Here is a 23,105-nt window from a genome sequence, read left to right on the forward strand (position 1 = left end):
GACTTCTCCACCTCTTAAGATTTTCTTTCTAAAATTTAGAGGATGCGATATATAACTTATATATAGTATCTCCTAAAATTTAGAAAGAAAATCCTAAAAGGTGGAAAAGTAATAGTAAAGTGTTATATATAAAAAATTACTAACTTTTTATTTTTTTTTTTTAACTTTTCTAACTCTTAGGATTTTTTTTCTAAAAGCTAGGGGACACTTTATATAACTAATATAAAGCGTCCTCTAAGATATAGAAAAAAAAACTTAAAAGGTAGAAAAGTTAAAAAAAAAAAATAAAAAGTAAAAAAAGTTAAAAGAATAAGTCATTCTATATATAGCTATAAGCTATATAAGAATTACTTACGCACTTTAACCTTATATCTTTTTCTATAAAGAAAGTGCTAAAAGTATATATATTTATATTTTATACTATCTTTTTATAGTCTACACACGTCTAATCTTATAGTAGGAGTATAATTTATAGTAGAATAATCTTCTATATATCTTACGAGTTAAGCCTTATAGAAACTTATACTAGAGGCCCTTAGATAGTAAATAAGACAAAATCTAGGGGAAGGAGTTTAATTAGTAGATAGGGTGGGGTAGGGTGGAGCTCAGCCACAGGGCCCTTATCTTATTTGCCGTCTGAGCCGCAAGCTGAGATAAGATGCTGTGAATGCTTGCTTATACCCACACGTGATATCTTCGGACCTCTAAGATGATCAAATGCCAGCGAATCTCCGTCGTTTCTACATCATTCTTGATGCGATTGAAACTGGGATGCTGTCCCACGCAAAGCATAGGGAGCTTCTTGCTTACTCTCCGCCGGCCAATTATATACCGACGTCCTGCTCTCAGCTGGGTCTGCCTCATCGACAGCAGCCGCATTCGTGCTCTGAATGCAAAGATGACGAGCACCACTTCATCACCGCCGCCCATAACTCACATTCTCGAAACATGTCTCTATGTCCGCTCTATAACCAAGTCGGTAGATTTCTACAAGAGCGTCCTTGGTCTAGACCCGTTCTTGGAAACGGTGAGCCTGCTGTCCCTCACTCCGAGCAACTGTAGCATGCCTCTCTTGTCATCTTTATCAGCCTCACCCTTTCGCTTGTCTTATTTGTCAAATAGCCACGCATCTCCGGCTTCGCTCTCGGCTCTACAACACTTTTGCTCTTCCAGCTTGGCCTCACGGCTGAGGACGTGACACTACCTTCCGGTGGCTGCATTCCCGGCCACGGACCGTCACAAAGCATTGTCGGCATGCTGTATACGGAGTCCGAGCCAAAGCAGTATTTGAAGCAGCACTTCTGTCTCGCAGTCAAGGACAGAGAGGATGTGGCTAAATGGGAAGAGGCGCTGAAAGAGAGAGGTGTACAGATCACAGGGACCGTGGACTGGGAGAAAGGCGGAAGGAGCGTATACTTCGCCGACCCAGATGGGCATGTTGGGGAGATTGGAAGTCGGGGGATTTGGAATCACTATTGAGTGCTGTTCAATGCCATCTTGTTTAGGTGTACACAGAAGTCTAGCTTGGATTCGGACTGAGCCTCGATAGTATCTCGTTTTATGTACAGCTTCTTGCCGTGGAATCTCTCCCTCACCCGCTCGCGCTTGCCTGTTGGGTCTCCCCTTGCTCATGATTTTCAATCTTCGGGCCCGGTGTGTCCCCGCTCGCTTTCATCGTGTTCGCCTCGCCCCATTGTACCTACCGTGCGACCATTACGCCGGTCTTGCTACCATGGTACGTTGATGAATCGGACCGGCGTTCCACGACGTAGCCCTCCAGTTATTTGATATCTTTGCGACCATCCTCGAGTGCGTGTTGTGGATTGAGAGACGACGGTCTCCATGTTACTACACTGCGAGAGCTTCCGACAAAGGTGGGCCATGTACCGCAGCAGACCTTGGTTATTGATTCGAGGCCATCGTTTCTGCAGTGGCCAGCTTCAAGCTCATAAACACGTTCATTTCCGGCAAACTTTTGTTTTTCTCAATCGGCATCGCCGTGCCATCCGTTGTGTCCTCGGGCTTGCGCCCTCAGGCTCTGGGCTATCTGCCTGGCTTCGCTCGCGGTCAATTTGGTGCCGACATGGGCCGCGTTCGGTTGCAGGACGGTTGCCGCTCAGGTCGAGTTGCTGGTATACAGCAGGCCGCTGTCGTTGTCATGGAGGAGGTACAAAGCAGTCTTTCTCCATGTGCGATAAATAGCACGTTGGGTTTATGGGCAGAAGGAGCGGAAGCACTAGAGTATCACGTGACGCTTCACGCCCTGACTCCGACAGTCTCGGTTTCCACCGCCATCATTCCCAACTCCCCAACTTCACCGATAACCCTCGGCTTAATGCTGAGTTGCTGTCTCACTCTAAACAAGATTATGCAATGTCGAGATCGAGTCGGCCAACCACCGCACTCGCACCGGCGAGTTTGTCTTCGGCCTTCGCTGGTGCTTCCATCGATAGAAAGCCTGGATCTCCTTGCAAAACGTCGCTCTGGCTAAAGCAGACTACCATAGGCTCGAGGCAGTCTACAGCAATGTATGAGAGCCGATATACAGTTCTCGGCATGACGGTTGTCCACCCTCCTCGCAGTATAATGGATGAACGCCGACCACGAACGCGTCTCCAGCCGGTACACAGCTCCTCGGAACCCCTCCAGGCGACCCACTCTCACCGCAACCCATTGAAGCTGTATAACGCTGGCAACGATAGCTACAGCAAGGCCCGCCAATGACTACGCCACACATTTACCAGTAGGGCGGGCAGTAGAGAGGTTGAACACAACGTGGCGGCCTTCAGGGCAAAGGGAGCGAGGCGGATCTCATGGGCAGGATCGGAGGCCTTGAGGTCTAGGTAGGGAGTAGGGGCCATGATGGGCAGGCCTTCTCGGTTAGAGATCAACCACATCCAAGCGTCGCAGTACGTGGTGCGAGAGAGTCTCTAGCTTCTTTCCTATGATTAGGTTGACACATGGGTCTGCTAGTAGTGGTAGTCTAAGAAGCATGCAATTTTCACTCGAATTCATAATTTCCGCATCTCGAAACCCGTCTGTCGTCAGTCCGTTGCACCATCCCCGTTCAGCCCTCCTTGAACAGTTTCACATTTCACTATCGTCACCAGCAACGGTCGATTCCTACTCTTGGCCTGGCCTTCGAGTCCATCCCGGTCCCTCGTGCTCTTTCAGCTTCTGATAGTCTCATCCAGCAGCTGCAAGAAACATCACAAAACGCTGTCTTCATCTACGAATCACAAGCTGTAGTGCCGCAGAGCCACTACGTATTCGTGCACCCTTCCTTCCAGTCAACTTCACCATCCGCATCGCACTAAGACGCAAACTAGATTCGTAAGGATCTATCAATGCATGCTCATCCTCTTTTCGTCCAACCTCCCTTCATCCAGTGCATCTGCCTGTTCGCATCACAGGTCTACGCCAGCTTTGGACGTCCAACCCCAGCGCAATTTGTAGGCCTCTTCCAGAACCGTCTGTTGGTCAGTTCTGATTAGAACGTTTTACAAAAGTACAAGTACTTGAAGGCAGGTTGCTGACATGGAGCAGTGAGGTTCACGCTGCAACGACGCCATGACTATCGAGAGCTCTACACAAGCCGATCTCCAGGACGGTGCAGGGGTCGATCTCCGTAACGGCGACGTGGGCAGCGACAAGAAGGGTGAAGAAGAAACTTCCGAGACACGCGACATCAGGCAAGCAACCGGCACGAGACGCGGTGTCAGCAATGCTCCGGCGACTCCCCCTACACAGGCGGCTAAACGCCATTGGAATGGTGTAGACCAGGCTGCGGACGTCAAGCATCCTTTCGAAGGCGCACTTGGCCGGGACATCCGGTTAGCCGGGGAAGCTGGTCTCCTAAATGACTTCGAGACTTGGGTGGGAACGCCCGGTCACGCCAGGGACAGGACTAGAGAGGGTACCCGGTCACTTCTCGAGTGCATCTACTACCGTAATCACGTCTTAAACGACAGCGACTTGGATAAGCGGCTCAACCACCTCGAGGATGGAACCCAAGCTGCTAAGGACGCAAGACGCATCTACGTCAACGCGAGCACCTCTATTCAACGCAAGATCTCGACGCTCCACGTCCTGCCCGAGGCCCAACGCATGGTCCAACGATACAATGACGAGGGAGAGGACCTCGTTACCGCTACGGGTCAGCGCCTCAAGGAAGTGATCATCGACCAATGGGCCATCGACCCCGAGCAGGCCGCAAAGCGAATGTGGCAGCCACTGTGTGGCACCATCGACTTCGCCGCTATGTTCCACCCACCAGCCGGCGCCCCGCAGGAAAGGCTCGATCTGATGCAGCAGTGGCGGACTTACAACTTCAACGTGTACTTGTGCGCGATGCACACAGCCGTCAAGCTGCGGATCAAAGGCGAAGAAGACGGGGCAGAGGTCAACGGTCTTAGGCGCGCATGGGCGAAGGAGTGGCGTGAGATGATCTACGCGAAGGACTTCTCGGGGATTCCTCCGGTTTCTGATGTCCCAATTGGGGCTGGAAAGGGCTATGGGAAACGTCGGAAGGGTGTGGTGCCAGCTGGACCCTCAAGCATGGGCTCCGTATACCACCTGGAGAGGATGACCTTGCGCTCCACATGTCACGGTAATTACCGATACTAACGCGAGGACATTTCTTCTGCTGGAGGACACACAGTTTCCTCACACGTGCCATTTCGTACATATCGTTGCGGGATTTCCCTGTAAATTTCTTGAAGAAAACCTCAACAACCTTCTCGGACTTTTCTGAAGCAACTGTGGGATGTCATCACGCGAGATTCGAGGCTGAAGGAAGCTACATCTGGTTCTTATTCAGGCAATAGATATTCAAGCGGAGGGGACACACTTCTGATCCATGTCTCAAGCATGAACGCACTCATTCAATTTATATGTGGAGAATCTCTGAAACACCTTAAGCATGGATATTTCTCTTGGTCAAAGCAGATCCGCAAGTTGCTCTTAGTGTGACGATACCATAGTGGTACTCCCTGGCAATTTCTCACGGCTGCGGGGAACGTCAAAACGGCGGGGTATCCGAAGGAAGGGCTGGTGAAGAGGCCGCAAGTGAAGACTGAGTGAAAGACTGATCACGCGTTGGTCATCAAACAACAGACAACCACACAAGCAAAACCGCAGCTCCTCTCGTCTGTCCCATCCTCAGCCACTCGACATCTTCCTTTTCCTCGGCCAACGCCAACACACCCACACAGCAAGATGGCGACGCCCAGGCGCGGTTGTGGAGACAGTCATGGGAGTGCTCGGTGGGACGCTCAAAGCGAAAGCTATATAAGGCGTCCTTGGGGCTCTAATATTGGCGCCAGTTCGTCCTTCAGCTCCTCCACGTCAATGCAGCATCAAACTACACCGATCAAGGCTGAGCCTCGATTGCAGGCGCGATGTCCCGTCCAGAAGAGCGAAGCAAGCTGATAGTACCGAGGTCGCGAACCAGCACTGACAGCGGACAGCGCCGGTACCGAGAGCGCTCCACCATCAGCCCAAGCCCAACAGGAAGGCAGCGTGGCTTCCTCCAGCTCGAGTCAAGCGGGCGCGTCATCGGCTCAAGATCCACACCAAGGCCGCCCGGCACCACACTTCTCCCGTGAAGCGACTCAGACGTCCACTCAGCTATCTCAACAATCTACTCCGAGTCAACCCGCCGCCGCTCGTCCACAAGGTGCCCCGGAAGTACCAACCAGAAACAATATCCAGACTCTTCGTACAAGAGACCCACGATCAACGCCACACAAACAGGACTTGATCTTACAGATCGCAGCATCCGTGCAAAAGCTGGTAGAACAGGTGGTGGCAATTGGTGAAGAACAGAGAGCCGAAGTTGCACATCGCCGGCAGATAGTTCAGGCACTGCGAGATCTTGAGGGACAGAGATTCATAGACGAGAAGCTTTGTGGCATTGCAAAACAAGCTCTGGAGAAGAGGACCGAGGACGCTGAGAGGAAGGCTGAAGACGCTGAGAGGAAAGCCAGATCGCCGAGAAGAAGGTTTAGGACGCCAACAGGAAGACCCGAATCGCCGACAAGAAGGCTGCAGACGCTGAGAAGCGGGCTAAACAAGCCGTCAAAGACAGAGATACGATGGAGGAGCAGCTTACCGCGCTGCGGGAGAAGCATCGGATGGTGGAGAATGTTCTCCATGAGCAACGGGACTACGACGTGCTTCGTCAGCGTCTAGCGGAGTCCGAGAACTGTCTCGCGGAGTGCGAGCAGCGAACAACGTTTCGCAAATTCCGAAAAGCGTCACGTCGATACCAGAGCCTGGGCAGAGGAGCGAGAGCAGGTGCTCGAGGCGCGTGGACAAGTGGCCGAAGCAGAGGGACTTAAGGCACAGTATAAGAGTATCGCCCAGTCCGAGCGCTATCACAGCCTATCCATCCAACTCCGCGATGTTCTTTTTGAGAAGAAGTGTCTAGGTATTGAACAAAACAGCGCTGCGGTTACGCAGTCGAGGCTTGACCAAGACCTCGCCACGGCTCGAGCGGAGATCAAGCGCCGCAAGGGGAAGGCGGAGAAAACCGAGGTCGTCCAGCAGGTGGGTCTGCATCGATGAAGAGACGTCTCTTTCAGTGGAGCGGGAGCCAGCTGATGGTTTGGGGAATCGTACGACAGAGAGTGCACACAGCTGGCTTGGAGACGTGTATGATACAGAGATATGGGTAGCAGCCACTTTATCAGTCCGTTTCGTATCTCACTGCATCTGACAGCTGCTGAATAAACAAGGTCCGTTTCGTGAAGTACCCCCGTCCGTTCGCTGCTCCAGTGACCAAACTTCCCAGTCAGATCCAGAATACAGATCATCCACACCATGCACATAGCAATTGCCTAACAACTCTGCCAGTCTCTCTGCGGATTCTTCTTGCCTGAGTATAAGCGGTGTGTAACCTCCCTTGACATGTACAAGCACATTTCTCTCCCTCGCGAGCGGTGGAGCTAGCGCTACTAAGCCGGTCGACGTGCTTTGGTTGAAATCTGTGGCCGGAATCTAGCAGAAGAAATGCGGCCACGCCTTTTTTTGATAACCTTTGGACCACAAGGCTTCTCAATATGTATAACATTTTGGTACTTACGGAGGTAGACTCAATACATCTTCAATCAACAGTAAGTCCAGATATAGACCATATGACTTGGTTGTTGGTGTTTGTTGATGGCATCGGAAGGTGACTAAGCAGCCGCCGCTTCCTCAATAAATACCCCTTCCTTCATACCAGGCGGGTGGGAAGAGTCCAATAACAGCCCTGCAGCATTTGTAGAAAGGCACCTTAGATTTCTTACCTAAGATATTAAGTACCGGACTCGAAGAAGGTCATGTTCGCGGTCTATCAATACCAGCCACTGCGAGATAAGCGCTCCATCCGCCTGCTCAAGCTCAAGCCATCCGGAGGGTCCGAGCTGATATGCGAGCTCCTTGAAGTCTCTATCACGAACCCGCCTAAGTATGAGGCTCTTTCGTACGCTTGGGGCAGCGGCCAGGCCACATCATTGATACAATGCGGTGGAAAGCCCTTGTCCATCAGCGCCAATTGCGCAGCTGCACTCCACCGTCTCCGCCAGCGGTTCAGCTCCCGCCTGCTCTGGATTGATCAAATCTGTATCAACCAGCCGGACGCTGTAGAGAAAAGCCACCAACTAGTGCTGATGGGCGATATCTATTCCAAGGCGCAATCGGTAGTGATATGGCTTGGGGAGGGAACGGAAGAGAGTGACCGTGCGCTGCAATACGTTCGCGAGCTCGAAGCGCTGACTCCGCCACCTCAGACATATCTGAGAGCGCGGGAGAAGGGTACTGCTTACCAGCAGGGATATCTGTTCGGCCGTGAGCGAGGTCTACGTGCGAAACTCGAAGCCTTCCACGGTATGTGTGTTACAAGGTGCAGTTGAACGGTGATAACGAAGCTCACAAGCGTAAGATGGCAGAGCACTGGAACTTCTGCACGTATTCACTCGGTCCTGGTGGAATAGGACATGGACGTTGCAAGAGATCGCGCTTGCGCGGCAGGCCACTATACTCTGCGGCAAAGAGACCATCGATTGGGGCGCTCTCTGTCACGTCATGGCCGTGATGGCTGGGATCAGATATCACCAAACTCAAAGCTTCTTGGATAGCATAGCCGTTGGCAGACTTGCCTTGTGTAAGAACTTGAAGAACCTTGTCAACGGGCTCATCAAGACTGTTCCGGCATGGGGCGACGAAAACCCACAGCCCATCCTGACCTACATACTCCGCTCGGTCCGCATGAAAGAAGTCACAAAGCATGAAGACAAGATATATGCGCTCTATGGCCTCATTCAAGCCTTGAAAATGAATAATTTCCCTCCTCCGGCCGTCGGAAACCCCGTTGAACAGATATACTCTGAAGCGACCAGGTTTGCAATTTCCCACGACCAATCCCTGGCAATCTTGTACCAAGTCGAAGGCAGCTCCGGCAACTACGCATTGCCCTCATGGGTACCCGACTTGAGTCATCACCGTAGTCTGCCCTCTCCGCTTTGGCATCAGCACTTCCATGCTGCAAAGTCCTCGAAACCAAGATTCTCCTTCCCGACGATGACGCAGTTGTGCGTGCAAGGAAAGCGCACAGACATGGTCGTTGCAATTGGGCTTTCTACCAGCTCTGTGAACCAACCAAACGACGGTGCTGGGGGCCTTGAATATATTATCCGGGCGTTCCAGCAGTGGACCCATTTGGCGATGGCGCTTGAACCTTACCCAAACGGTGAGATAGCTCTACAAGCTTTCGCTAAAACAATCGTTCAGAATGCCGCTTGTGGTCCTATGAGGGAGGAGCTCAATCCGAGAGTGGCCAGTGCCAAAGACCCGGTTCCGAATAGAGATGCGACTGCGCGTTCGCAAGCTCTGCCAGCCCGACTACTTGATTACTTCGCGATCTGGCATCCGATCATCATGGCGGACGATCAGTTCATAGGACAGGGCATTGAGAGCGTAGAAGCAACGCTCGACGTGGATACCATGCCTCCACACTTCCGCCGCAATTACTTTGAGCAAGAAAAGTTCCGCGCAATCTCCCATACTCCGGCGTGGAAGATGATCGCAGCGGCAAATCTGAAGGCGGAGCGGTTCCACTTCATGGCGTACCTGAACTCGGTGAACAGAGTCTTCTTCACAACGGCTGCCGGTTACATGGGATTGGGACCAAAGATGATGCAGACGGGTGATTTTGTGGCTTTAATCTCCGGCATGGCGTTACCTGTGGCGGTGAGAGTGGAGAACAGCTTCTACCGACTTCTTGGTCCGGTGTACCTACACGGTGTCATGGACGGGGAGCTATGGTCTGAGGACGAGGCTGACTTCGAGGACATATTGATCGTCTGAAGATTGAGACATGATGTACAAGCAAGCATGATGAAGCAACATATCGTGTGAGATTAACGTGAGACCCATTGAAAGAGTGCTGAAGGAAGACATCCGCCACAGTCTACGCAAGTCCAGGATTTTACGGATTCTTAGAGAAGGCTGAGGGTTGCTTGCTAGACATGGGCTTACCAGCACTCTATCAGCCATCATTCGGCTTCCTCTTCTTCAGACTCTGTGGGTCTGATTTTTCGGTGTCTCTGTTCTTTTTAGCGCCAGGAGCGCTTCCAACTCCTTCAACTCGCTCCGATTGGGTTGGCAACACTTCTGGCACCGTCTTCTCCAATGCCCGAACTTTCTCTTGCAGTGACTTGATCTGCTCCTTCATCGACTTGATCTGCTCCTCCATCGACTTGTTTTGCGCCTCTAGCGACTTGTTGTCAGAAGATATCCGCTTGACTTCTTCATCCTTCGCGGCAGCCTGCTTATCCCTCAGTATCGGCCACATTCGCATAGAGGATAGTCGTCTTACCCTCTGTTTCTGCGCCTCGATCTTCCCAGCCAGGAACTGGCATTGCTCTAACAGCCTGTCGGCATGCGAGAGCCAAGTGCCGGCCTCTTCTTCACCCCAGCCGGCCTCGTCAGTAGGGCGAGGGTAGTACTTCACATCTGCCCCAATTTCTTGCAAACGTGACGCGCTCAGAGGGGGATTGCGAGTAGTGCGATAGGGTGAACTTGTCATGTTTGCCTGGTAGTCTTTGGACGTAGGTCATAAAATAACTCTGAGGTGTTCTTTTGCTGCGGTGCGCGATGCGCGAAGCGTGATGGGTGACGCGTGACGTTGAAGTAGTAGAGAACCTTGGCAAGTGCCCAAAGGGTACGGATAGGGTATCACAATCATCACAAAGACATATTCTAACGCCTCGCCGTCAAGCTCTCAACCAACGCCTTCAAGTGATGCATCTCCCGTCTCATCTCCTCGACATCTGCACGCAATCGACTACAGCACTCCTTCCCACAATCACAATCTTCCGCAGCCATCCCCTTTCCCTTCTGCGCTGCATCGTTCCCATGCCTAGTCACCACGCTACCATCCTCCTCATCCTCCCAAGCTTCCTCCGTCTCAACCTCCAGTTTCACCTTCGCCTTTCCGGCGCCACTCTTCCTCCTCGGCTTCTCGGCGTAGATCTTTGACAGCGCCAACGAGCTCTTCAGCGAGCTATGCCTTGGGAAGTATCTGTTCACTGTCACCGGGCCCTGTGGACTTAACGCTCTGCCTGGCAGGAGCTTAACATTCTCCTCTGTGCAGCTGTGAGGACTCTGCACGCGTCGGTGGTCGTCATGCGTAACCCCCTTACCTTGGCGTAGATAATCTTTGGGGAAATCAAGCGATTCGGTAGTACAGGGGCTCCCTGTCGAAGCCGAAGGAGCTACAAACATCTCACCCGAACGGTACGGCCGCGCTGTTGATGCAGACGCGGTTATCATGTCTTCGGATGATGAGAAATGCGAACGGTCAGGGTTACCAAGCGGGTGGTCGAGTGTTGAGGGTGGATTCGTCTTTAAAGGTCGGTTCCGCCGACCCCCCGGAGAACGTCTCCGTGTCTCTAAACCCAATGGCTTGGAGGGGCGGCGGGTGGGTCGCCGGACTGAGGACTCGTCTTCCGAAGAGGTTAGCCAGATATCGTCTGCATCCGGCGAGGCAAGCCTTGAGGCCTTGGCGGCACGGACGTGGTCTAGTGGAAGTGCGCCTGACATCTCGTACTTCGTGTTCTGGGGACGTGCAGCCTCAGCTCGTGGTTTTGTAGGTCGCCTAAGCTTCTCCATGTACGGCGCTAGTAAAGCTGTTGAACCGGTCCTGGCTCCGCCGGCACCACTGATACCATTTGCTGCAATACGACTGAGTTCAGCCAGTAACGTAGAGTTGCCACTTAACATGCTGCGGCTAGATTCAGATCGGGAGGTAGAGGTAGCACTGGTGCTCATAATTGAGGTTGAGGGAAAGGAGCCGGGCATGTTACGTCGGTAAGAGACACGGCGTGCCTTGCGGCTACGTGGACTTGAGTGGACGGCAGATGGTATCTGTCTTGGTTGCTTTGCAGGTGACGGCCTGAAAGCGGGCTCAACGAGCCCAGGTCTTGGGATGGTAAGTCTAGGTGTCATTGCTGCGGCTAGTGAGCCACGCGGAGAGCGCGCTGCAGCACCTGGCTCGGGATCTTCGTTGGCAGCCAAACGGGGCACGGCGTTGGCTGGTGACGAAGGCGAAGAAGCGGCGTTGTCTATGAACGTCGAGCTCAAAATCCGTGGACGGGGCCTTGTGCGAGTTGGACGGCGTTGCGGGGATCTTTGGGGCGCGGACTTCTCTGGTGAGTGTTTAACAGGTGAGAAGAAGTCCATGTAGTTCGCGGTGGTCACTACCGGAAGATCGCGGTGGAGAGGTCCCTCAATGATAACGTGATTAACCGTGCCAGAGTCTGGGTTGTTCGATGATGATTCGCTGTCCATGGTATTGCTCGTTGAGGTCCGTCGGCCTTCTTCGCGCTTTTGCTGGCCATGAAACCGGCGATCCCAGACAGGTTTTTGAACAAGCGGAGATCTCGAGCCTGTTACTGGTTGCTCGCCCTTCGTGCTGGTCATGGCATTCTTCGTCGGTCCGCTTGAGGATGGGTTATCAACGAAGGTGTCAGGAGCGAATTTGTCTCTCTCAGACTTGGATACAGCCTTCAAAGTTGGTCCCTTGATCCATTCCAGGTTGATGACACAGCTGGACTCAGCGTGAAGAGTTTGCTCAGCAAGCAGTAAACCCACAGAATCGAAGAGCATAACCCTGGCATCCATCCTCCCAATCGCGATGATATTGCTCCCATCACCATCACCGGCAGTACTGTCCGACGTCCTTGTTGTTTGCCGCATCTTCCTTTCCGCTTCGTGCTCTTTCCTGCTTTCGGCAGAAACCGGCAGCTGTAGAACCGACAAGCTTGTCGCAGGTCCCCGGACATGCCAGGTCCTCAGGATCTTCCCGCCGCAGTCGAAGTCAACGAGCCGACATTTTCCATCTCCACCCACACTGACAGCTCTCGTTCTGTGGCCGGGCAAGAAGGCTGCGCCGGTGATTCCGACACTCCTGCTGCGCGTACGTGCGGGATCTGTACCGTCAGCCTCCTCCTGTTCTTGAAGATCCGATGCGCTCAGAGCCGTGGCGTGCGGCGCTGTGACATGATGCAGCCTGCTGAGGTGACCAATCTCTCCCGCGCGGCTTGTTCTGCTCGCCTCAACTTTTTGTGGCGCCCTGGTTCCATCTCGTAGGATGCGCGTCGCGTCGTACGCTGCCAGTACCCCATCCGCGAAAGCTAGAAGGAACACGCTCGGTCGTTCAGGGTGGAACGCGGCCACCACAACAGCACTATCGGACGCACGAGGTTGGAGCAGTAATGGCGGGGTACGTAGAGTAAGGTTTTGGAGGTATATCGTTGGTGGACTTTCGGAAGCTGTAAGTAGGAGATGCGTGGTTTTTGATGTTGCTAAGACAGTCGGCGGTGAAGGATGCGTGTGGGCGGGGTCTAGAAGGCGGGACTGATGGAGGGAGTAGGACTGCACGGCATTCTGCAGCGTGGTGGTGAAGAATAGACACTTCGAATCATTGGCGTATTCGAGCAGGCGGATCTGGCCCTGCGGTTACGATGAGCACATGAAGCTTCCCCATATGTTGCATCTCTTGTACTTGCATCCGTGCTCTTCAATCGGTAGCTCCTCTCCTTTCCCCGGTTGATGTCATGAAGCAGCACGACCTGGCTGTCGGCAATCGCCAGCAGCCCGCTGCCATCTTTGGCTTCTTTCGCTGCGAGGATGCCTCCGGATGGTGAGCCAAAGATGCTCCTCAGGCCTTGTGCGTCCCATGCAAGCACGTGCTCGTTTGTGGTGACGATCAAGTGGTGGCTGCTTGGGAAAGAGAAGACTCGCGGTGCTTTGACTGGAGACGGCCGGTCGTGCTGTGCTGCATGCTTTGAAGGCATTAGATATACTCGTCAAGGAGACTGCATTGTACGTTTGCTTTCTGAGGATGCGATGCGGCAATTCAAGTTGAATGTAGAGGCGTGTTACTGTACTCTCTTGATATTGTTGTGGCCGTTGCTAGGTAAGGCGCGAGAACGCGCTGTCACGTGGCCGTCAATGAAGACCAACGGCATAGCCTTATCTCAGTTAGCGACTCAGACTTTTATAGGGGTAGCCTTGGCATTAGCACACGAGCCTATAGCGGTGCATAGAGTCACTCCTGCCGTCTAAGAGCAACTAGTGTAGATTTATATAAGAGACGACTTAATTTATATAACTTTTCTATCTCTTAAGATTTTCTTTCTAAAAGTTAGGGGATGCGATATATAACTTATATATAGTATCTCCTAAAATTTAGAAAGAAAATCCTAAAAGGTGGAAAAGTAATAGTAAAGTGTTATATATAAAAAATTATTAACTTTTTATTTTTCTTCTTAACTTTTCTAACTCTTAGGATTTTTTTTTCTAAAAGCTAGGGGACGCTTTATATAACTAATATAAAGCGTCCTCTAAGATATAAAAAAAAAAAACTTAAAAGGTAGAAAAGTTAAAAAAAAAAATAAAAAGTGAAAAAAGTTAAAAGAATAAGTTATTCTATATATAGCTATAAGCTATATAAGAATCGCTTACGCACTTTAACCTTATATTTTTTTCTTTAAAGAAAGTGCTAAAAGTATATATATTTATATTTTATACTATCTTTTTATAGTCTACATACATCTAATCTTATAGTGGGAGTGTAATTTATAGTAAAATAATCTTCCACGCGTTTTATAAGTTAAGCCTTATAGTAACTCGCACTAGAGGCCCTTAGACGGCAAATAAGATAAAACCTAGGGGGAGGGGTTTAATTAGTGGATGGGGTGGAGTAGGGTGGAGCTCAGCCATAGGGCCCTTGTCTTATTTGCCGTCTGAGCCGCAAGCTGAGATAAGTATAGCCACACAACTCTCGCTTCCTCATGAGAGACCACAGGTCGCCAGGGCTTTTCGCAAACGCACCGCTGCCTCTGCTACCTTGCGCTGCAAGTCAAATGAGCAGGACCTCGGCATCCCCAGTAGTTAAGGGGACAGCAACTTGTTATCAGCAGCTGCAGCCCCTGACCTCCTCGCAAGGATCATCCGCAGAAGTACATCTCCCCAACTCCACCGATCTCGTATGCAGGAACCAGGAGAAAAGCATGCGGAGCATGATTGGCCAATTTCTTTCTTTTTTGAGGGAGCTCCATGTCAAGCGCGCTTAGCGATCTATACCTGGAGCATCCCAGCTCGATGGCGTCCATCACAGTACCTGGCGGCACGAGCTGCATATGGCCATAGCGTCTCATATCAAGGATGAACATGTTCGGAAGCGGCTCAGCCAGCCTGGATCAAGGACCCCAAGCTGCCATGAAATGGACCGCTGACGGAGGTAACCAGGACGTTGATGCTTACCTTCGTTGCTGTTCTCCTCCTGACGGCTAGCCTCTGTCATCAAAATAATGTCGCCAAGTACATCACACAGGACGATGTACTATCTACCCGATACTGCGTCCTGTAAGTGGTCTGCTCAGGGAAGCGCCATGAGGCTAGCAAGGCTAATAGCAAGGCTGCTTCAGGCACCATGGGCGACCAAGAGCATACATTCAGTCCAAAAATAGCTTGTAGGTTTATCATGGCTTGAAACTGCCCAGAAACGCAAGTCGCCTCTACTTTACGAGCTGTCATTCCTGATTCCTTTGACAACCCATCTTTTCTCCTTGACCCCATACTCACTCTACCACCTATACCCAACATAAACCATGACGATGTTCTCAGCCCCCCTTACGAAAGTTCTGGTCATCCTAATCGCTATCGCTCCTTTGGCTCTATCTCAGGATGCTCCACAAACCTTATCGAATCTCGACGCTTTCAATGACCAGCGGTCCTGTGTAAAAGGCTGCTTCTACTACATGAATATCGATTCCGATAGGGTCGGATATGAGCTGAGCTGTGGCAAGCCCGCGCTCAACTCGTGTTATTGTCGATCCGATCTACAGTCCGTCGCTTCGGCCTTCCTGTCGAAATGCGTTTCCAGTGCATGTAGCGGCAACCGCAATGACATGACAAAAGCGGTAGACCTCTACGGGGGTTATTGCACCAACGCCGGCTTCCTCGCAGGGGTACCAGCAGCTACTCCGGCCCAAACGAGCATAGATTCGCCGGCGATGGCAACCAGAACTGTCGTGGCGACCTCACCAACTGCTACTTCAGCAGCAGCGTCCGGTGAGTGCCGCGTCCATCTTGCATCCGTCACGATAAACTTCGTCATAAACACATGTAAACCTTTAACCGGCTGCGACGAACCGAAGCTGATGAATCACTTCTTCTACAGGCAGCGCTGATGGCTCTATCTTGCCTGTTAACGCAGTAACGAGCGCTCCAGGTATGCTCTCGCCCTCCCGATCCTCACAGCCGACTTTTTAACCACTGCCCAACAGCATCTTTCCTTACCGGCTTCGCAACCTCCGTATCGAGCTCGACAGGCCAGACGTCTTCTCCCTCTTCAGGGGATGCTGGAACCGCAGACAAGGGCGACGGATTCGGCACCACAGACATTGTCGCAGTCATCGTAGCTGTCTCGGGGATTCTTGTCACCATAGCCATCGGAATCTGGCAGATTAAGACCAAAGACAGCTGGAGTCGTAGGATGATTGGCAAGGTGGCATCTAATGTACACGGCACCGCCCATCCTCAGGCTTCTGGGGCCCTGCGGGATCATGCGACTCCGATGCAGAACCACCCACAGTATCCTCCAGCGGGGAAAGGCAATTGGGTCAGCAATGTCGCAGTTCGAGAGCCTGAAAGATGGTACTAGACGTGGAGTTTTGGATGCGTTTAGTTCAGTCTTAATGTTTCATTCTATACGATAATGATTGTTGTAGCAAATACTAGAGATTCTTCGTTTAACCAGAAAAGGAATGGAGGAGCGATGACACGTGACTCCTGCCAATCACAGAACAAGAAACCCTAAGGACGGCACCATCCAGCGTGCTCCGGTGAATCAATGTGCAATACTTGTAAATGGTACGACACGACAAGCGTTGCAGATTGGACCCGCCACCCGGACCATGCGAAGATACATCTTGGCCATTCTGTTCAGTAGCCCCGCGGCCAGGGCGGGCTTCATGACGGCGAAGAACGCTCACCCCGCCGGTGCTCATCTCTAGTCGTCCGTGTTTGAAGCGCAGCTCTTGCTAGTAGGGAACCGTAGGTTGACAAAACCGGCCGTTCAGCCTAGCGAGTTGGACGAAGTTGATCCAATGCTGGAGACTCTTGCGGCGTTTAAGCTTCTTCTCCTTGTGCGGGTGTCTGCAGCTTCGCTTCCAGCAGGGTGAGGTCTTTGGCGATGGAGCTGCCGGGGCACGGAAGCCGGAAATATCAATGCGGAGACGAGCCGGTTCGCTGGACCCCGGGACCCTCATCGGGGGTGTTCTTCCGCCATGGCCACTCCACCTCAGGTGCCGGCCACCTCGCACCTCGCACCTTGCACCTCACACCTCGCACCTTGCAACCCTTCAATTGCACTTGGAAACCTCGAGACGCATAGCCTACGCGTATAAGACACTCGGAGTCGCTGATTCCTGCCCATCAAGGCTGCTCCAGCCTCTTTCCACAGCCCGCCGACACCATGCCCAAATTCTCAGAGATTGCATACTACCTGCTACACCCACAGGAACTCAGGTCCATCTTGCAATGGTACGCACACTACTCCACGATTGGATCGCGACTGCCTCTAACGCCGCGCACAGGAACATCTGGCACAGTCCCGTCCACGAGCGCTACGAGGAGAGAGAATGCCATTCACTGCGCATGTGCTTCGCTCTTCTCGACAAGACCTCCCGCTCCTTCTCGGCCGTCATCCAGGAACTCCATCCCGAACTCCTCGTCCCAATCTGTCTTTTCTACCTAGTCCTTCGCGGGCTAGACACCATCGAGGATGACATGACCTTACCCCTCTCCGAGAAGGAGCCGCTGCTTCGCAATTTCCACCAGGTGCTGGAGGAGGAGGGCTGGAGTTTCGACGGCAATGGTCCGGATGAGAAGGACAGGGAACTACTGGTCAAGTTCCATTATGTTGTCGAGGAGTTCAGGAAGATAAAGCCAGAGTATAGGGAGATCATCAAGGATATCACGAAGAAGATGGGCAACGGCATGGCGGACTATGCCAACAATGCAGAACACAACGTCAACGGTGTCAACACGATCGAGGACTACAACCTGTACTGCCACTACGTTGCCGGACTGGTAGGCGAGGGCCTCACGCGACTTTTCGTGGAGAGCAAGCTCGCGAACCCGTTGCTTCTGCAGCGGCCAGAGTTGAGCGAGAGTATGGGCCAGTTCTTGCAGCAGGTGAATATCATAAGAGATATCAAGGAGGATTTGGACGACAAACGGCGGTTCTGGCCGAAGGAAGTGTGGTCCAAGTACGTTGACAAGTTCGAGGACCTGTTCAAGCCGGAGAATGAGGAGAAGGCACTCAACTGCACTTCGGAAATGATATTGATGGCGCTGCAACGCGCCGAGGAGTGCCTCTTCTATCTCGCCGGCATCAAAGACCAGAGCGTGTTCAACTTTGCGGCGATACCGCAGTCAATGGCTATCGCGACGCTGGAGAAGTGCTTCAGGAATCCAGACATCTTCAAGAAGAACGTCAAGATCAGCAAGGGAAACGCGTGCCAGTTGATGATCGACTCGACGCAGAACCTGGAGCTCGTCTACGGAATTTTTCGGCGGCATGCCAGGCTGATACACAAGAAGAATGATCCGAGAGACCCAAATTTCATGAACATCAGCATAGCCTGCGGGAAGGTACATATGTCTTTATCCACAGTACGTTCTTAGGCACATTGAACTTGCTGACTGGCGCAGATCGAGCAATTCATCGAATCCATCTTCCCGTCGCAGAAGCCGCCAGAACGAGCCGCGATATCCGAGAAGCAGCTCAGCCCGGAGGAGGAAGCCAAGGCAAAGGCGGATGCCGAGGAGGCGAAGTGGGACGTCATCTACATGGGCGCCGCCGTGCTCTTCACACTGTTCTTCATCACGTTTTTCATGGTAAGTATGCCCTCAATCCCACCATTCCCTTCTCTTTAGCAAACTTTATGCATAAGTTTTAGTGCTGTCACGGGCACCGCTCACAGTTCTACAGATTGTGATAGCTTGGTTTGCGGGCGCAAGGTTCGATCTCGCTTTCTCTCAGCTCAAACCCAGCAATCTGTTCAAACGCACTCCTGCCGCCAATACGGAAAAGCAGATACATTACGATGAGTTATGATCCCCGATGTTTGTAGATGTAATGGCTATAACCAGAATCTGTACCTATCTGTTTCATTTACTGCTGCTGAGTGTACATAACCGCAAGCCGGTAGCCTTGATACCCGAGCTTAACAGAACGAATTACCACGAGCCGGGTACCTACAGGATGGGAGAAGCGAGGTCGGATATTACGATGCCGCGCGCCAACGGCTACTTGCATGCGGGTGACTACTTCCACTCTAGCACGGATGTCAAATTGCAATTCAAGCCTGTTTTCCGTGGCTGCGATTGTGCCGAAGATGTGCTGATATCGATGTTGCTTGTACTCGGTGACGAGGCTGCCTTAAGCTGCGTCGTATCCTTCTCGCGGCGCGGCTGAGGCGGTAGGGCATATATACTGTTTCATGGCTCTATGTTTCTATACGTCTTCGTTTCTTCTATAGTTTATGTAAATACGGACAATCGGTTTGGTTCCACGACCGACTAGCATAACGTTTACACACTTCCCTATATCAGACACTCAAATGGCACTACAATCCGACCTATAGTTTCGCCGCCTGCTGCGGCCGAACCGTGAATCCGAGCCTCGGAAAGTGCACTCGCACGTCAATAGGCGGCACACTCCCCAGCCGCTGCGGCTTGATCACGACCTCCTCCGGGGTCAGCGCGAGCAGCGTGCCATATGTTGGACTAGAGTCAATGTCAGCCAAAAAACTAAGAATGGCGAACGGTAAGGGAAGGTGAAACGCACTCAGCACGTCCGGTGTCATCCGGCGCGACCGCAACCTCAACACCAGGCAACAACCCGTTCCTCCCGTCCAGCTGGATGTGTGCTGGTGCGGGTGTGGGGACAAGCACGCCGTCGAGCGTATTGAGACTGGCTGCTTTTATAGCCGCGACTGCCTCCCCCGAATCCGTCGTCCGCTTCTCCATGGAAGGTAGCGCAGCAACGAAGTCCCGAAATCGGTCAAACCACGCGCACAGCGCCGGGTACCGTTCGCTATTGAACACAGCGGCCGTCCCCTCCGCGTTCGTATCCTGCGTCCCGCCGCCTGTGAGGCTGTTAATCCCCCTCCCCGCCGCGATATCCCTGCCCCAGTCCAGCTGGTAATACAGCGCGATATCCGCCGCGCTCGGTCTCTCCGTCGCGAACACCCAGCCCCGCTTCCCACCTTTCGCCTCCTTCGCGGCGCCACTGAAAAGCGGCTCCAGCATCGCAAGATGCATATCCAGGTTTACGAGATTCGCCGGGACCTTCTTCTCCAACTTCCCCGGATCAAGCGTATGCCCGATCAGCTCCGCCCTGTCGACGCCAAAGGCCGTGCGCCAGACACTACTCGGGATCAACCCCGTCGTGACGCGGAACAGCGGCCTGTCCGTCCAGTAACTCGCAAACCCGCGCATCAGCGGCCTGTAATCCCTCCCATCCTTCGCGAGCGGATACAGCGACGGATGCCCCGGGGTTGGGAAGGCGTGTTCCAGCGCCTCGAGGATCAGCGAGGTATCGCAGTAGAGGTCGCGGCCGAGGGCCAGCACGGGGATCTTGCGGTACAGGAGGTGGAAGGACTCGGAGAGGACGGGGCGGGGCATCATGCTGGGAACGAGGACGAAGGTGTAGGGGATCTGCTTGAGGCGGAGCGCGAGGCAGACTTTTTGGGTGAAGGGGGAGGAGTCGTAGCCGAAGAGGATGACGGGGGGTGGGGGGCTTGGGATTGGGATTGGAGGTGCCATTGTGAGCGTGAGAGTAGGAAATGCAGCTTGAGGATCGGATTGAAGGTAGGAAGCGCAGCCTGGAGGTTGAGATCAAGCTGAGGAAAACTTACAGACTTTGCTTACTTGGGGGAGCTGTGAGGAGCTGTTGTAGTGCAGTCAGGAACCGAGGCCTGACCAAAGGAAAGGGCCCCCACTTGGTGAGACTTGGCGCGGTGGAGTAAGTACGACAACGCAAGACAAACAAGCATTGCAAGTAGTCTTTTAGAATGAAGCATTGAAGATGTCCAATTGCGCTGGTATATAGCTTCTCGTCTAACTATTCTAGACATGACGATACGTGACTTCGTAAACGCAATGCGCTCCACTGATAGATGACAACAGATCTCACGCCCACAGCGTCTATACATGGAAACCGCTTGCGACATGCTTCCTCTCCTTCAGCTCGGCCTGGTGCTGCTTGCGCCATTCCTTCGCATACCTAACTCCAAAGCCATGCTCGAACACCGCCCGCGTCTGCTCCAGCGTCATCTGCGCGACTTCCGGATAGCAAAGGATGACCGCGATCCAACCGAAGAAGCAGATAGCCGCATAGAACCCAAATGCGCCGGAAGGGGTCATCCCTTTCATCATCTGCAGGAACGTGCTGCTGACGATCATGTTCGGGCCCCAGTTGGTGCACGTGATCATCATGGTGCCCAGTGCGCGCACCTCCATGGGCAGCAGCTCGTTCGCGGTCCAGGGAACATTGCCGAGGCCGGTGGCATAGGAGGCCACGAAGATGATGATGGCGACGAGGACGACGATGCCAGCCCAACCGGCGTCTTCAGTCTGTAGCTCCAACGTCTCGGTGTCGATGGGGATCCAGTGGAAGGCGACGGCGGCGATGACGAGCGAGAAGGACATGCCCCACATGGTGTAGATGAGGATGTTGCGCCGGCCGATGCGGTCGACGTACTTGAGCGCCACGCCGGTGAAAATCCAGTTCGTGACGGCAACGACAGAGCCGACGGCGATGGCGTTCTTGAAGCCGACGATGCTAAAGAGCGTCGCGGAGTAGTACATGAGAGTGTTGAAGCCGCAGAGTTGTTGGATGGCCATAAGACCGCAGGCGACAACGAGCGCGCGCAGATTCGCCGGGACGCCGTACAGCGTCTTGAATGTCTGCCAAAGGGACATCTCGGAGTTCAAGGCGACAGCCTGGCTGACGCCGTGCTGGATAAGGCGCACCTTGTCGTCGACCTGCTGCTCAGTCGCGCTGGGGTAGATCTTTCTAAGAACGACTTTGCATTCTTCGGGCTTGTTATGGAAGACTAGCTGACGAGGGGACTCTGGACACCAGAAGAGCAAAATGCCGAGGATGATTGATGGAACCCCTCCGAGTCCGACCATGTATCTCCAGCCATGGGAAACATGCTCGAATGCAGCATCGATTGCGTAGGCGAGGACCTGGCCGCCAGTGATGCAGAAGGCGGAGATGGTGATCATTCGGCCCCTGAAGCGTGTTGGCGCGAGTTCGCTGATGTACAGTGGGACTATCATGCTATGTTGTGTTAGATATGCAAATGAACGACGAGCTTGGTAAACAGATCGACTCACGCAGCGGAACCGACGCCGAGACCCTACGTTCTGTTAGACAGTGTAGAGGATGAGGGTGGCAGGCGGATGAACTTACAATAATGGCACGGCCTGCAGTCATTGCGGCAATGTTGTACGACACGCCTTGCACCAGAGCTCCAATGGTGAAGAGTACCGAGGCAAACCAGATGCATGGCTTACGTCCATACTTGTCGGCGATGCAGCCAGCAATGACCGCTCCAACGAATGCACCACCTGAAGTAACAGCAGTGATGAGCTCTTTTTCAGAGTCACTAAGCTCGTGGCCAAGCGCATCTCCGATGGTGACGAGGACACCGGATATCACACCCGTGTCGTAACCGAACAGCAGACCGCCGATAGCAGTGGTCAGGGCGATGAGCCAGACCCATGTTCCTGGCTTGGTTTCTTCTATGGAGTCAAGGCCATTGACGCTGTCTTCGCCCAAGGCGAGCTCGACCTGGTGGGCGCCCGAGTCCAGCTCCTTTGATTCCTCAGTGATTGAAGCCATGACGCGGGTTTTCCAGAACAAACAGAGCGTAACTCGATACAGCAAGAGAAGAAAGAAGAAAAATTTAAAGGGAAGGCCCAAAAAACAAACGAACCTCGGGAGTGGTAAGAGGACTGCCCGTGTGCCGATCCAACATGAGCACTTCCACTAGTCCTTATATCCCCACAGTCACGATGCATTCAGCGGGTCAGAGGCCGACGTCTGGGGATTACTTGCTGCGAGATAGATGAGCGGGGTGAATGCCGCGCGGGGATGAGGTTGCACAGAGTGCTTGTCTCGACGGCGTCTGGAAAAAACTCCATGAGGGCAGTCCTTGCAGCAAAGCGCATGTCAGTGGCCGAGGCTAACGCATGTCGCCTCATGGATCGTGCCGCTTGAGCTTCGGGAGGGGCTGGCACTTTCATCTTGATCTCCATGCGAATTCGTGTCTTATTCGTGGAAGAGCTCGATCTGCAGTGCGAGTTGCCGCATGACTTGCAAACAGGGATTGTGAGCGTTGAGAGCCGCATGAAACGTCTCTCCAAGCCCAAGAATCCTATGCGAACGATAGGGTTTCAGGGTGCCAAGAGAGCTATGTAACACCCTCCATGAGCCTCCAACCTCTCCCAGACGTCTCCCAGGCACCTGTTCTACG

The 23,105-nt window shown here is 52.9% G+C and overlaps 10 protein-coding genes across 10 annotated transcripts; 6 read left to right on the plus strand and 4 right to left on the minus strand.

The window, feature by feature from the left end:
- Positions 1 to 898: 898 nt before the first annotated feature.
- Positions 899 to 1,479, plus strand: W97_01627 (uncharacterized protein; the record flags this gene model as incomplete). Its single annotated transcript, XM_007779532.1, has 2 exons — positions 899 to 1,027; positions 1,123 to 1,479. 2 exons carry the CDS (start codon positions 899 to 901, stop codon positions 1,477 to 1,479), a joined length of 486 nt encoding a protein of 161 aa, XP_007777722.1.
- A 2,091-nt stretch (positions 1,480 to 3,570) lies between these two features.
- Positions 3,571 to 4,626, plus strand: W97_01628 (uncharacterized protein; the record flags this gene model as incomplete). Its single annotated transcript, XM_007779533.1, has 1 exon — positions 3,571 to 4,626. The coding sequence occupies one exon, from the start codon at positions 3,571 to 3,573 to the stop codon at positions 4,624 to 4,626; it is 1,056 nt and encodes a 351-aa protein (XP_007777723.1).
- Positions 4,627 to 6,095: 1,469 nt separating this feature from the next.
- On the plus strand, positions 6,096 to 6,567 carry W97_01629 (uncharacterized protein; the record flags this gene model as incomplete). Its single annotated transcript, XM_007779534.1, has 2 exons — positions 6,096 to 6,217; positions 6,273 to 6,567. 2 exons carry the CDS (start codon positions 6,096 to 6,098, stop codon positions 6,565 to 6,567), a joined length of 417 nt encoding a protein of 138 aa, XP_007777724.1.
- A 755-nt stretch (positions 6,568 to 7,322) lies between these two features.
- On the plus strand, positions 7,323 to 9,348 carry W97_01630 (uncharacterized protein; the record flags this gene model as incomplete). Its single annotated transcript, XM_007779535.1, has 2 exons — positions 7,323 to 7,869; positions 7,925 to 9,348. 2 exons carry the CDS (start codon positions 7,323 to 7,325, stop codon positions 9,346 to 9,348), a joined length of 1,971 nt encoding a protein of 656 aa, XP_007777725.1.
- Positions 9,349 to 9,529: 181 nt separating this feature from the next.
- Positions 9,530 to 10,069, minus strand: W97_01631 (uncharacterized protein; the record flags this gene model as incomplete). The annotated part of the gene is made up of 2 exons (XM_007779536.1): positions 9,530 to 9,808; positions 9,860 to 10,069. 2 exons carry the CDS (start codon positions 10,067 to 10,069, stop codon positions 9,530 to 9,532), a joined length of 489 nt encoding a protein of 162 aa, XP_007777726.1.
- A 173-nt stretch (positions 10,070 to 10,242) lies between these two features.
- W97_01632 (uncharacterized protein) lies at positions 10,243 to 13,340 on the minus strand (the record flags this gene model as incomplete). The annotated part of the gene is made up of 2 exons (XM_007779537.1): positions 10,243 to 12,996; positions 13,113 to 13,340. 2 exons carry the CDS (start codon positions 13,338 to 13,340, stop codon positions 10,243 to 10,245), a joined length of 2,982 nt encoding a protein of 993 aa, XP_007777727.1.
- Positions 13,341 to 15,158: 1,818 nt separating this feature from the next.
- Positions 15,159 to 16,213, plus strand: W97_01633 (uncharacterized protein; the record flags this gene model as incomplete). Its single annotated transcript, XM_007779538.1, has 3 exons — positions 15,159 to 15,621; positions 15,731 to 15,781; positions 15,837 to 16,213. The coding sequence occupies 3 exons, from the start codon at positions 15,159 to 15,161 to the stop codon at positions 16,211 to 16,213; spliced, it is 891 nt and encodes a 296-aa protein (XP_007777728.1).
- An 813-nt stretch (positions 16,214 to 17,026) lies between these two features.
- W97_01634 (uncharacterized protein) lies at positions 17,027 to 18,673 on the plus strand (the record flags this gene model as incomplete). Its single annotated transcript, XM_007779539.1, has 4 exons — positions 17,027 to 17,094; positions 17,148 to 18,207; positions 18,268 to 18,453; positions 18,548 to 18,673. 4 exons carry the CDS (start codon positions 17,027 to 17,029, stop codon positions 18,671 to 18,673), a joined length of 1,440 nt encoding a protein of 479 aa, XP_007777729.1.
- A 523-nt stretch (positions 18,674 to 19,196) lies between these two features.
- W97_01635 (uncharacterized protein) lies at positions 19,197 to 20,385 on the minus strand (the record flags this gene model as incomplete). Its single annotated transcript, XM_007779540.1, has 2 exons — positions 19,197 to 19,344; positions 19,406 to 20,385. 2 exons carry the CDS (start codon positions 20,383 to 20,385, stop codon positions 19,197 to 19,199), a joined length of 1,128 nt encoding a protein of 375 aa, XP_007777730.1.
- A 381-nt stretch (positions 20,386 to 20,766) lies between these two features.
- On the minus strand, positions 20,767 to 22,471 carry W97_01636 (uncharacterized protein; the record flags this gene model as incomplete). Its single annotated transcript, XM_007779541.1, has 3 exons — positions 20,767 to 21,907; positions 21,964 to 21,986; positions 22,040 to 22,471. 3 exons carry the CDS (start codon positions 22,469 to 22,471, stop codon positions 20,767 to 20,769), a joined length of 1,596 nt encoding a protein of 531 aa, XP_007777731.1.
- Between the last annotated feature and the right edge of the window lie 634 nt (positions 22,472 to 23,105).

Source organism: Coniosporium apollinis, assembly GCF_000281105.1.
Source record: "Coniosporium apollinis CBS 100218 chromosome Unknown supercont1.6, whole genome shotgun sequence".
Taxonomy (NCBI): domain Eukaryota; kingdom Fungi; phylum Ascomycota; class Dothideomycetes; genus Coniosporium; species Coniosporium apollinis.